The 12,357-nt window shown below is 41.5% G+C and overlaps 1 protein-coding gene across 2 annotated transcripts; it reads left to right on the top strand.

Moving 5' to 3' along the window:
* The first annotated feature begins 4,967 nt into the window (after positions 1–4,967).
* Positions 4,968–11,727, top strand: ACTC1 (actin alpha cardiac muscle 1). 2 transcript variants are annotated; one of them, XM_039538217.1, is made up of 7 exons: positions 4,968–5,059; positions 5,937–6,085; positions 7,333–7,657; positions 8,705–8,866; positions 8,989–9,180; positions 10,827–11,008; positions 11,403–11,727. In XM_039538217.1, the coding sequence occupies exons 2-7, from the start codon at positions 5,957–5,959 to the stop codon at positions 11,544–11,546; spliced, it is 1,134 nt and encodes a 377-aa protein (XP_039394151.1). In that variant the 5' UTR covers positions 4,968–5,059; positions 5,937–5,956; the 3' UTR covers positions 11,547–11,727. The 2 variants fall into 2 exon arrangements, with proteins under 2 accessions (XP_039394151.1, XP_039394150.1); XM_039538216.1 differs by lacking the exon at positions 4,968–5,059 and having other exon boundaries at positions 5,678–6,085.
* Positions 11,728–12,357: the final 630 nt, after the last annotated feature.

The following is a 12,357-nucleotide window of genomic DNA, read 5'->3' as shown; positions in this document are numbered from 1 at the left end:
GTCTTCACAGTGCTACGTGCTGGGCCCTACCCCTGGCAGAACCCCTGTGTTGTGAGGGAGTCCTTGGAAGGCAACCTTACAACTGTCTTTTGCTGTTTGGGAATGGGTGGGAACCTCCCCTGTCTGGACCCTGTGCTTTTACAGCCTGTTTATGCTACTCTGGCCGTTTCACCCAGTGTAAAGCAATGTAGCAGGGATTGGGCTCTCACCCTTTATTTGTGAATGGGATGTTGCAAATAGTTCTTAAGGGCTGGAGATTCAGTACTTCCTTACACTATTGCTCACACCCATCTATATTTTCTGCCCCTGCTGCTATCAGCTTCATAACAAAAGTGTTTTTGGATGCATCTCTAGTCTCCTATTGCCCATCTCATTATTCCATCATTTCAGTGCACACTTAAGGTTAATTATAGAGACACAGCACTATATGAGTGTGAGAGAGAGACATGATAACAGCCTGCAACTATGTGAAGGATATAAACATGAAGGGGAGAGAATTTATGTAGTATGATACATGAGGCTATAACTAGGACAAATGGGATAAAACTAAGAAAGGGGAAAGTTAGGATGAATATCAGGTGAAACTGCTTGACAGTGCAGTTATTAAACTGTGGGATAATGTTCCAGGGGAAAGGGAGGAAGCTCTGTCACTAGATATTTTCAAAATTAGATTGGACAAAACATGATAAAATGCATCATAGGGAACAATTCTGCACTGGCAGGAATGCTCTAATTCTCTTTTTCAGTTCTAGCTTCTATGACTAGAGTGTGTCTGTGTATATCCCACATATATGATGATAGTCATATGATAAATTTGTCATGTATCTTTAATATTCTTGCCTGCACTCTGCCCACAATTCAACCTCTGCAGGGATAACTTCTTCCAAAACCATACATAGCTGCTATGGAAATAAAATCTGTCAGAGATGTTTCCTTGCAAATGTACAATTTCTCATAAAAATGACATTGGCCCGAGGCTCCATAAAGGCAATATTCAGCTCTGATCCAGTGACATGTTTGATATTCCATGGTCCCTTGGGGCTAGGTATAGGTGCTTTATAGCACTGGAGTGAGATGAAGCTTTTGTTTCCAAACCTTAGTAGATTATGAGATATTGGACTCTAAAATCATGACACTATTATGTATGTAACAGGTATTAAATATATTTTTAGGTTTCTATAATATATTAGTTATAATTTTTCTCCCCCACAGAGGTCTGCACAGTGGATTTCATTGTAACTAAGACAACTGATTTTACAGGGGGAAGGATGCACAATGGTACTTACGTTTTAAAAACTTCCAAAAACACTTCTATAACAGACCACCTGTGAAATGTGACATATATATATATATATAGAGAGAGAGAGAGAGAAACACATGATGGTTTAATGTGATAAGGATTCATCCGCACATATGTAGATATATCTATAACATCTGTAGATAATCTAAAGAATACGTTGATAGTATATAAACATACTTAGAAAGGGATGCCTGAACCAGCAAACTCTTTTATTGGATGCAGTGTTTACAACTGTAAATAGTTCAATTGAAATCTTTAGGGCAATAAACACTATACCTGGTAGAAAGTGCTTCCAGTATCAGGGCCTTATTTTCCTGATCTCCTTCCTTCACCTAAAATACTAAAGTGAATAAGAGATGCTAGGTATCTGGGCTATCACAAGATCATAATATTGTTTTTTAGCATGCAAGAGCTAACAGTCCATTGTGATTGTAATTCTAAGTCAAAGCAGTTCCCTGTTAGTTTGAATATCACATCAAATTTTGCTTGCAAAGGAAAAGCAGACTTGCTCCAAGTAGCACCTGAGGTGCTGAGAGTCTAGAAATGAAGTGGTTGCCTTAGCGCACATATGGCACAACTATGCTAATGAAATGATGTGTGCTTCTCCATTAACATTTGTTAAACACTTCAATCTTAATATTCCTGGAGGACAAACTCTTTTTGGATATGTGAAAATCATCGCTATTGCAGCTCCCTGTACTATCCCTTCTGCTTGCTTTTCCTTTGCCGCTAATGTACTGCTTGGGCTGTGGCTGATTCTTAAGAAAAGCATCCTGCAGGTAAAGAGACTCTAGTCATTTCAATTTCTGGAATTTCCTTCTCTTTTCTCCCCCCCCCCCCACTCCCCCGATGATGATGGGTTTTGTTGTTGTTTGTTAGTTTATTTATTTGCTGCTGTAACATCACTTTTTGGCACATAGCAGGATGATTTTGACCAAATAAATGAGTTTATCTGGGTACTTGTGAAATGGCTATGAGGAAACAGGTGCCATTTTGGATTTAATACACTGTGCAGTGCCCTGTTCCTTTGACCTTGCCATGTACAATAAGGAGAAAGAGAGATTTATTTAGCTTTCAAGGGCATCTAGGTTCTAGTTTCAAGCCTTATTGTGTTTTAATTAGAAAATTACAACTTGAACAAATAGGAGTGAAAGAAGATATACGTTTATAAAGGAAATACAAAGGAAAGGTCAGGCACAGGACCAACTGTCCCTGGTAAGTCTTGCACACAAGTGCTGGCTTTATTTGTCTCAGTTTTGAGACACACTCTTTCTTTCTTTCTTTCTCCAGCCAAATGAACATAGTATGTGACAGGGAGGGTCTGAGATTGGAGGAATTCAAAGTGGCTATCAGTAACTGGCTTCTATGTAAATACTGTAACACCTCTGAATGGAGGGACAGCTGAGATAACACTGTAGGCTAATCTTTACTGCTGGTGAAAAAGGCCAATCTCCCACGTTATTCAGTTTCTGCAGAAAAGATGAACTTTAGGAAGAAGGAAAAAGAGGGCAAGAACCACTTGACAATACATGTGGGAACCTGCCACTGAATCAGAAATGTAATAAAAAAGGAAAATGAAGTATTAAAAACCATTACTAATTTGAAACCATACCTTCCCCCCCACACACTATATCCATGTATACACACACATATGGATACATATATAAAAAGATATATCAAAATCTCTCTAAATAATTATGTAAAGTATTTCTATAAATCTCTCTACTCTGTCTAATCTGTTTATAAGTATATACTTTTTTGTGTACTTTGCCATACCAATATTTGATTTGATTTATTTTTTTACAATAAACTTAATGAATGTGAAGTTTGTCTGTCTCTGATTCCCAAGGCAGAAGTATGTGAAGCACAGCCCTCCACTGTAATGACCTCTTTCTGTCATTGTAATTTACAGCCTTGAACCATCCTTTCATATATCTTTAGGCGAATTTTTATATATTTTTTAAAAATTGTAACCGTGTCTCACTAGAAACAGCATAGGTCTTCTCAAGGGAGTTAAAGTAAAGCAGCAGCCAACTGTGGCTAAGATGCTTGTTGCAATATCTACAAAGTTGTGTTCATAAATGGGCACAATCCCAAAATGAGCTGGAGAGCAGGGTGGGAGAGGTAGGTCACCCAGAGCTAAACTTCTGATTAACTATTTATGCTATTACACAATACTTGTTGAATTTATCCTATCTGTAGAAGAAATTTAAGATGCAAGAGCCTCTGCCACCTCCTTTGAATGCAATATAGAAATGAATAGTATTGCTCCTCAGTGATTTCCACTCATCACACCCATTTCTCAGTGCAACGAGAGCACAGAAAAACTGTAGCTTTGATTACACTCAAAGACCTTTCCTCTCACATCTTTTAAGATGTATGTGAGTGTTTGACAGAAGTCTTTTGCAGCATCTAATATGTTTCATGCACAAGATTTGTAGCTAAGTGACTGATCTGTCTAACTGAGCTGCTGCTGCTTCTTTCCCCCACCTCTCTCCATTCCCTTGGGCTCAATTTTTCCTTCCCCAGAGTGTATAGCATAGACAGACATTAACATGTCTGGGTAGTTTACAAGCTGAGCTCCCGAAGGACACTGTACTCTGCAGTATAATAAAGTTCCTTCAGGAAACACGTTGACAATCTGTGCCTTCACATACCAGGCCAAACCCACTCAAGGGATGCCTCTCCAGTCTTTCTATTTTTAACTGAAAAAAATATATTTTAAGATATATGGATCTTCTAGGTTCCACTGCTGGAACAAATTATCAATGTGGATATTTCAACAGAGCAGGAAAACAACTGCCACATTACATTAATACCATGGCTGTTTTTGTTCAAGCTGTTCCCATCCTCTCCCCCCGCCTCTCTCCCATATATATCACTATGCATTACTGATTCAGTGTGCACTAAAAGTACAAAAATGGGGAGTTTATCTATGTTATTGTAAGCCAAAAGATTCTGCTTTGTACTGCCTGTTGCCTGTCAAAAGCAAAGGAGGGCACAATTTTTTCTTTGTGTATTCACCAAAGTTTAGAGAATTCAAGTGTGCATTGCTTCTTGCTGAAGCAATACAGGAAGCATATGCTGCCTTCTGTCTTAATACAGGAGCAAAATCTGAGATTGTAGCTACCAATGACAGCTTCACTCATCAGCCTGCTCACCTGCTGTCATTAAATATGGGTGTCTTGATTATCCTTCTCAATTAAAAAAAAAAAAGCAAAGAAGCCACCACCACCAGACAAATGTATTTAATGATCCAACTATTATCCTCTTGAAATCTCACTCCTGGTTGCTTACTTCCCACACTGCAGTGACACATGCCAGACACTATGGCAGCTAGAGCTTAATTCATTGATCTTTTTACAGCTTCCAGATTATTTAAAACAGCAAGATGGGCACCCTCCTTTCATTCATCTTTTTAAAAATATTGGCCCCCAGAACAAGTATGCATGATTTTTCACATGGGTTCCCTATTTGGCCATCTCATTTGCTGTTAGACTGCTACCCCCTTGCTTGCCTTACATGGCCTGTGGGGCCCTGCCTGCTCTAGCCTGCGCTGACTTTTGCCTTCCCTTACTCCATTCATGGCTTCACTGCTACTCAATGGCGTGAAGCCGACCAAATAAGGAAAAGGTGGCTGGCTTGTCCCTCAGGATTGTCTGACTGCCACTGCCGCCCAAGAAGTATAAATTGGTGTATCTCCCTGTGAATCAGTACCCAGCTTTTTCTCAGGAACCCCACGCAGTAGGTGCTGATCTGGTGAGTAGTACAGCTGACCAGCCTATCAGTCAAGTTCCCAGCACAGTCCTTCAGCTGCTCTGCTGAAGGCATCCTTGGGGAAATTAGAAGATCAGACTGAGGAAGAGGAGACAATTTCTGGATTTCTAGATACAACTGTTGAGGAGGCTGCTTTGCATCTGTAACATAAGGGCTAATCTTATTTCTTTTTTGGGTGAGGGCTGGGAGGGGGGACTGAAGCCTATAAACTTTTCATTCATTCATTCATCCTTTCATTCATTGCTTTTCAAATAATATTGATTGCCACAGGTTGGCTGTCTGGGGAATTATAGACACTACAAACAAGTTGTGTCTGAAATTCTCTCAGGACGGCTCTCAAAAGTTTGCTAGTCCTTCGAAGAAAGATCTTGGAAGACATTTCTTTAAAATAATTCTAATAATGCTCTGCTAGAAGTAAAAGTGCATTTGAAGAGCCGAGGGAAAAAATATTAACTGATTGTATGTATATAAAACCTCCAAAGGGGTGGAGAAGTGTGTTTGCACTATGTGGCAACGTCCCGTGTCACGTCTACGGTTACTGCAGGCAATCGCTAAGCTGCATCAGTAACAGTAAGGAACAGGCAACAGCTGGAGGGCAGGGTCTGCCACGGGTTTATCCCGGGTGTGTGTGAAAGAGAGAGAGATCTGGAGAGTGATTGATTGTCCGACATCTCTCGCTGCCCGGCTGGGAGGGAGCAGGTCCCTTGTTGTGCGGGCAGAGAAAGCTGAGCCCGGAGCGAGCCGGCTGTGCTGGGGGAGCTCTGGGCCGGGCGGGACGGAGCAGGGCTCCGCAGGCTGCTGCTGCCTCCCTCGGCGGCGGCGGCACGGGCTCTGGACACGCGGCCGGGCTGTCTTGCAGATCCCTGCCTCCCGCCCAAGATGTGTGACGACGAGGAGACCACCGCGCTCGTGTGCGACAACGGCTCCGGGCTGGTGAAGGCCGGCTTCGCCGGAGACGATGCGCCCCGAGCCGTCTTCCCGTCCATCGTCGGCCGCCCCAGGCACCAGGTAACGGGCCCCGCCGCCGCCTCCTCCTTCAGCGCCCCCGGCCCTCCGACTCGCTGGGCCCCAGCTCGAGCCCCCACCTGCCTCTGAGCCCCGCCGCTCTCTGCGAGCCCCGGCTCCCTTCCCTCCGATGTTCTTCATCCCAGTGCGATTCCCCCTCTCCGACCCTCCTCACCGGACTCCTGTCTCTCCTCTCCCCACGTGCTTCACTTCCCCCACCATCTCCCTCTGTCTCTTCCTTCTCTCTTTCAGCTGCCTCCTCTCCCCTGTGGTCCTTCACCCCACTTAACTCCCCTCTCTCCTATCTTTCCTAGTTCCTCCCTCCTGCCATGGAACAGATCTCCTCCAGCTGGTGTAAATCCACAGCTCCATTCATTGCATTTACATCATAGACCTCTGCCTCCCCACCTAGCTCATCTAACCCTTCAGGCCACGGCCACTCCCTTTGAATTATTCACTGTTCTTTTCTTTTCTCTGATCCACTTCCTCTGTTACTCTGGAACTCTTTACTGTTTGCCCCAGACCCTTTCCCCTTCCTCTTATCTCCCCACAATGCTTCTTTCTTTCTTTCTCCCATTCTCTTACCTCTCCTCCATATTGTGATCATTAAACTAGCATATAGAAAACCTTTAGTAAACTGTTCTCCCGCCCCCCCACCCAAGAGCTACAACTTCCATGCCAAAAAATATGTAAAAGCTCAACAATGGTGTTTGATATTATGGACTCACCTTTTTGTTTTCTACATGAGATAAGCCCCTCCTTCTCTCTTTTATTTATAATATACTATTTGGCATGACTTCCAGAATGCAACAGTTGTAACTGCGTACTAGTTTGTGAATGAGTATGGCTATTGTAATGGATGCATATCACTGTCATGGAGATAGCTATAAAAACTTTCTCCCATCCATCTATCCATAGCTTCATTTTTCATGATATTGTATGTATGGTTTGCTTTCCACCATAGCCTTAGGTATGTGGGAATGAGCTAGTTGAGTTTTCCTGTTTTGTGTTTGTCACTTTAATTGATTAAATGAAGTAGGATTTTTTTAAAGAGTCAGCCATGTGTTGACTTAATTAATATTCAAAGTAATTAATGTTGCTTTCCATATTTAGCCACATTTTGGCATAGTTCATGTATTTCTCCCTGCTTTATTCCAAATAATATACTTAGCTTTATGGCATGATTAAATCTGTGCTTAATAATGGTGATTCCCCCCTAGAAAATGTTTCTTTACACTTTCCTCCATTAGGGTGTTATGGTTGGCATGGGTCAGAAAGATTCCTATGTAGGTGATGAGGCTCAGAGCAAGAGAGGTATCCTGACGCTGAAATATCCTATTGAACATGGCATCATCACCAACTGGGATGATATGGAAAAGATCTGGCACCACACTTTCTACAATGAACTGCGTGTGGCCCCTGAGGAACACCCTACCTTGCTCACGGAGGCCCCCCTGAACCCTAAAGCTAACCGTGAAAAGATGACCCAGATAATGTTTGAAACTTTCAATGTGCCAGCCATGTATGTGGCAATCCAGGCTGTCTTGTCCCTGTATGCCTCTGGTCGTACCACAGGTAAAAAGATAAGTGATTGCTATAGAAATGTTTCCTTTCAACCCTTCAACTCCAAAAGAAAACAGAAAATTGTGAGCAGTCTCTAAGGCATTCAGATTCACAGAAAAATGATGTCTTTCAAATATGGCACTGGTAAAAAATTAAAACAGTCTACTGAATGTACAGAAGGATTCCTTGGTTCAATACCTTGTTCTGCCACAGACTTCTTATGTGACATTGGGCAAGTCACTTAGCCTCTCTGTGCCTTATTTGAGCCTCTACCTCATAGACATGTTCTGAGGCCGAATATATTAAAGATTATGAAGTGATTTGAGATCTTCTGATGAAAAGTGCCATAAAAAATTGGTATTATTAATTTATCCATATTGCTTTAAAAATGAGCCTCAGTTGCCTAATGTCTATGTCTATGTACCAATGCAGCTATACTGCTGTAAGATCTCTCATGTAGCTGCTCTGTGCTGTTGGGAGAGAGCTCTCCTGTTGACACAATGAAACCACTCCCAATGAGCGGCAGCAGTTCTCCTGCAGACTGTGCACGCTATCACTTATGCTGGAGAAACTTATGTTGCTCGGGATATGTTTTCTCACACCGCTGAGTGACATAAGTTTTGCCGACATAAGTGGTAGTGAAGACATGTCCTGCTTCTCCTCTCACTTACAGTGATGTAAACCAGAAGTGACTACTATGAACTTACTGAAGTTACATTGGTATAACTGGTTTGAGTGGAGACTCAGGCCAAATACTTTGACTTCAGTTGAAAACAATCATCACTGAGATAGAGCTCGTAAGGATACTGAAAGATCTTACTCGGAGTAAATGGAGAGTGAGATTCTGAATCACTCTGAATCTTCAGTAATAGTCATGCTAGCAAAGGCAGAATGAGCCAGATCCATTGTAACTGTTGAATACAATATAGAGCTATGCTGATTTACATTACGTTATATATACCTTCTTTTCTTACTGACTTGTGTATTGAAAGGTCATGTGATTTCTGAAAAGTTAGATGCTTCCAAATGTATCTGATCTCAGTCATTTCTCTCTTCCAGGCATTGTTCTTGACTCTGGCGATGGTGTCACCCACAACGTACCTATCTATGAAGGTTATGCTCTGCCTCATGCCATCATGCGTCTGGATCTGGCAGGCAGGGATCTGACTGACTACCTCATGAAGATCCTCACTGAGCGTGGCTACTCCTTTGTGACAACAGGTAAGTACATCTCATCCTCATCTCCTTGCTAACATCTTCTCATCTCTCTCAAGCCACTGGGGAATTTCTGCCTCTGGCAATCCCCCTCTTCAGACCTTGACTTGCTTTCTGTGTTTCTGTAGCTGAACGTGAGATTGTCCGTGACATTAAGGAGAAGTTGTGCTATGTTGCTCTGGACTTTGAGAATGAAATGGCCACTGCTGCCTCCTCTTCATCTCTGGAGAAGAGCTATGAATTGCCTGATGGTCAGGTGATCACAATTGGTAACGAACGTTTCCGCTGCCCAGAGACTCTCTTCCAGCCATCCTTCATTGGTAAGTGCCCTCAAGGACTCCTCCTTTGGCCGTGAGACCAAGTGAACTGTAAAGCTTGGAGAGTCCCCATTCCCTACCTACCTATTCAGCTAAATTTGGCATAAAAACAAGCAAAAAAAAAAAAAAAAGGATTAGATTCTCCAGTACTGATAAGCTATGCTTGGCACAAGACTATTGAGAAGGTGGCTTGCTGACTGAGCACTTGGTTAATTTCTTGGTGCAGATTAGAATAGCCTTCAAATTGCAACTGCACTAGCTGTCAGTGCCTCCCTGCAGCCACTCCAGCAACTGTGACAACCCAGGATATGGGGACACTTCAGTCACACTTCCTCTTTCCTAGATAAGTGCCTGCACTGGGATGCATGAGGGGGTGGTGTAGGAGCCTCTATTGTGGCTCTGTGCTACCAGAATTACATTAGGGGAGATTCTTAGCTCAATTGAAGTCAATGGAGTTCTGTTGATTTGCACTAGTTGAGGATCTGGCCCACAAGTAAATTGTTCCTATTGTGCTGATGTGGCATAATTATAGGACTCTGTCCTTGCAGAAATGTTATTGCTCAGATATAAATGTCTTAGAATTAGTAGAATGTCACTGTGTCATTTGAGATTTTCCATCAGGGTGAATTTTTCTGAGAGAGTGTTTGAAAGGTTTATGTCTTATACTTACTCAAGGACAACAGCTGCTTTTACTGAGAAGTGAAGTTTCAAAAAGAGAGGTTTGCATCTATGTATATACCGTATAATTATATACTGTCATGGCTAAGACTGTAAATTCTGCTATAGAGCCAAACAAATTTGATGGCTACAAGTGTTTATAGCATAAATCCTGTGTGTTAAATGCAGTTGTTCATCAGCTGGCATCTCGTTGCAGATCTAGTTTCATTGCTTTCAGGAAGCACCTGTTAAATTAATACATCGGAATGTAACCTATGAACATTTGCTTCTGATGTCTTTCCTCTTTACATGCATTGCTATACCCCTTGTCTGTGCCTGGATCATCTCTTGTCTTGATAACTGAACCTTTCAGGCCTGGCCTCTCCATTTTCTCTTTTCTCCAGTCTATCCAAAATACTACTGCTAATCTCTTCTTCTGCTCTGCTCTGCTCCTGTCTTTTACCAGATCAAATTAAAGCTCTTTGTCTCACTTTCAAGGCCCTACATAATCTCCACTCATTTTATATCTCTTCTGTCATTTCCTCCTATCCCTCCTCTCTACATATATTTCTATTGATCCTCTATTACTGCTCTTTGCTGTGCACTTCTTTTATTCTGCTCCACACACACTGAGAAGCTTCCCCTCCCGCCCACTGTCTCCAGCAAGTGACCTCTCCTTTTTAAAACTTACTTGTTTTAGGATTCTCCTTTGTGTTAGTCTCCTATAGTAATTATTATTAACCAGTACTTTTACAATAAATAATGTCTCCACACCCTCCCTTTATCTAAATCATTGTCACATGTTTTGTTTTGTCTCTATTATATTGTAACTCATTCAGGACAAGGATGGTATATTTTGCTATGTTTTATGACACATACTTTTTTGGCACTATAATAATGCTTATTAATAATTGCTATAAATGCTCACAGATCTTTTACACAAAAATTGTCCCTCCTGTATAATTTGCTGATCTATCATCTTGCCTTTCAAGGTATGGAATCTGCTGGTATTCATGAAACTACCTACAATAGCATCATGAAGTGTGATATTGACATCCGTAAGGATCTGTATGCCAACAATGTCCTTTCAGGTGGTACAACCATGTACCCTGGTATCGCTGACCGCATGCAGAAAGAAATCACTGCATTGGCTCCTAGCACTATGAAGATCAAGGTGAGGGGTTTGGTGTCACAAGAAACAGAAATTGGGGTAAAGAATGATCGCATTGGACTAAATAATTAGTTTGGGTGGTGGGAACAATTCAATAGTGAGACCAAGAGCTGCAGGATTAATTGGGAATAACGTGATTGAAGTCAGTGGAATTATACTGATAAGAAGCAAGTGTTAGGAGAGGCAAATCAGGTTGTAAACTGCTATTGAGAATATTGCATATATTGTAAACTGGCTGCTGGAGATGTTACCAGTGATAAGATAGGAATGTTCTTTCATAATTTTATGTAGACTATAGCAATTTAGAATATCAAATCACTACAAAGCCCATGTAGAGTAGCTGTTGGAAACTCAAACTATTGAACTGATGAGGATTTTGTTGCTTATCCTTCCCTAGATCATTGCCCCACCTGAGCGCAAATACTCTGTCTGGATTGGTGGCTCCATCCTGGCATCTCTGTCCACCTTCCAGCAGATGTGGATCAGCAAACAGGAGTATGATGAGGCTGGCCCATCCATTGTCCATCGCAAGTGCTTCTAAGTGCCTTTTCCTCAATTTACCTCCCACTCAGGATGATGACATTATGCTTCTTGGAGTCTTCCAGCAATCCTTCCTGAACTCTCTTCAGTCATTGTACAGTTTGTTTACACACCCGTGCAATTTATTTGTGCTTCTTCTAATATTTATTGCTTTATAAATAAACAAGATCTGGGACTTGCAACCTAAAAATGATTTTGTCTTTTTTCCCCCTTTTTGCTCTAAAAATTAAGCTGTATACAAACTGGGCTTTGGAAACTAACACAACACATCAATGTCTTTGATGGGTGGGTGTCATTTTTAAATGATGTGATTATGGGCACTCTATCAGCCATGATATATTATTAATTCAGACTTTTTTTTCTTTTGGAATCTGAAATAAAAGAAGCATCTTATAATAAAGCTTATAAAGAAGTAGTTTGGGGGTAAAACCAGTAAGTAGGACAAGTGGAAGCAAATCACTCACATTCATTCTTTGGGTTTAAATGTGATTTTTCAGTTGCTAATTGGATTAGTTATAATCCAAGTATTTTAGTACCAAAGTCCTGCATACCAAACACAGTTGGAAAAGGATAATTATGTCCATGTGATCAGAGTTATTTAAAACTAATTAAAGTAAATCCTTAATGCCTAAAGAACCCCTCCCTCAGCCACCCAAAGTGTCTTCTGAAGGTTATACATGTTTGTGATTAAACATTAATCCAAATGGACAACTTGACCCCTCCCCCCACTTCGTCAAACCCATCAACAATTCTGAAACAGGGACACGAAAGCTTTATTGTACAAGAGCCAAACAAAAATTTGAAGTCAAAAG

The sequence above is a fragment of the Mauremys reevesii genome, linkage group 4 (genome assembly GCF_016161935.1).
Source record: "Mauremys reevesii isolate NIE-2019 linkage group 4, ASM1616193v1, whole genome shotgun sequence".
NCBI lineage: Eukaryota > Metazoa > Chordata > Testudines > Geoemydidae > Mauremys > Mauremys reevesii.
Note: the sequence above shows the minus strand (reverse complement) of the source record. Positions and strands in the feature narration are given on the sequence as shown.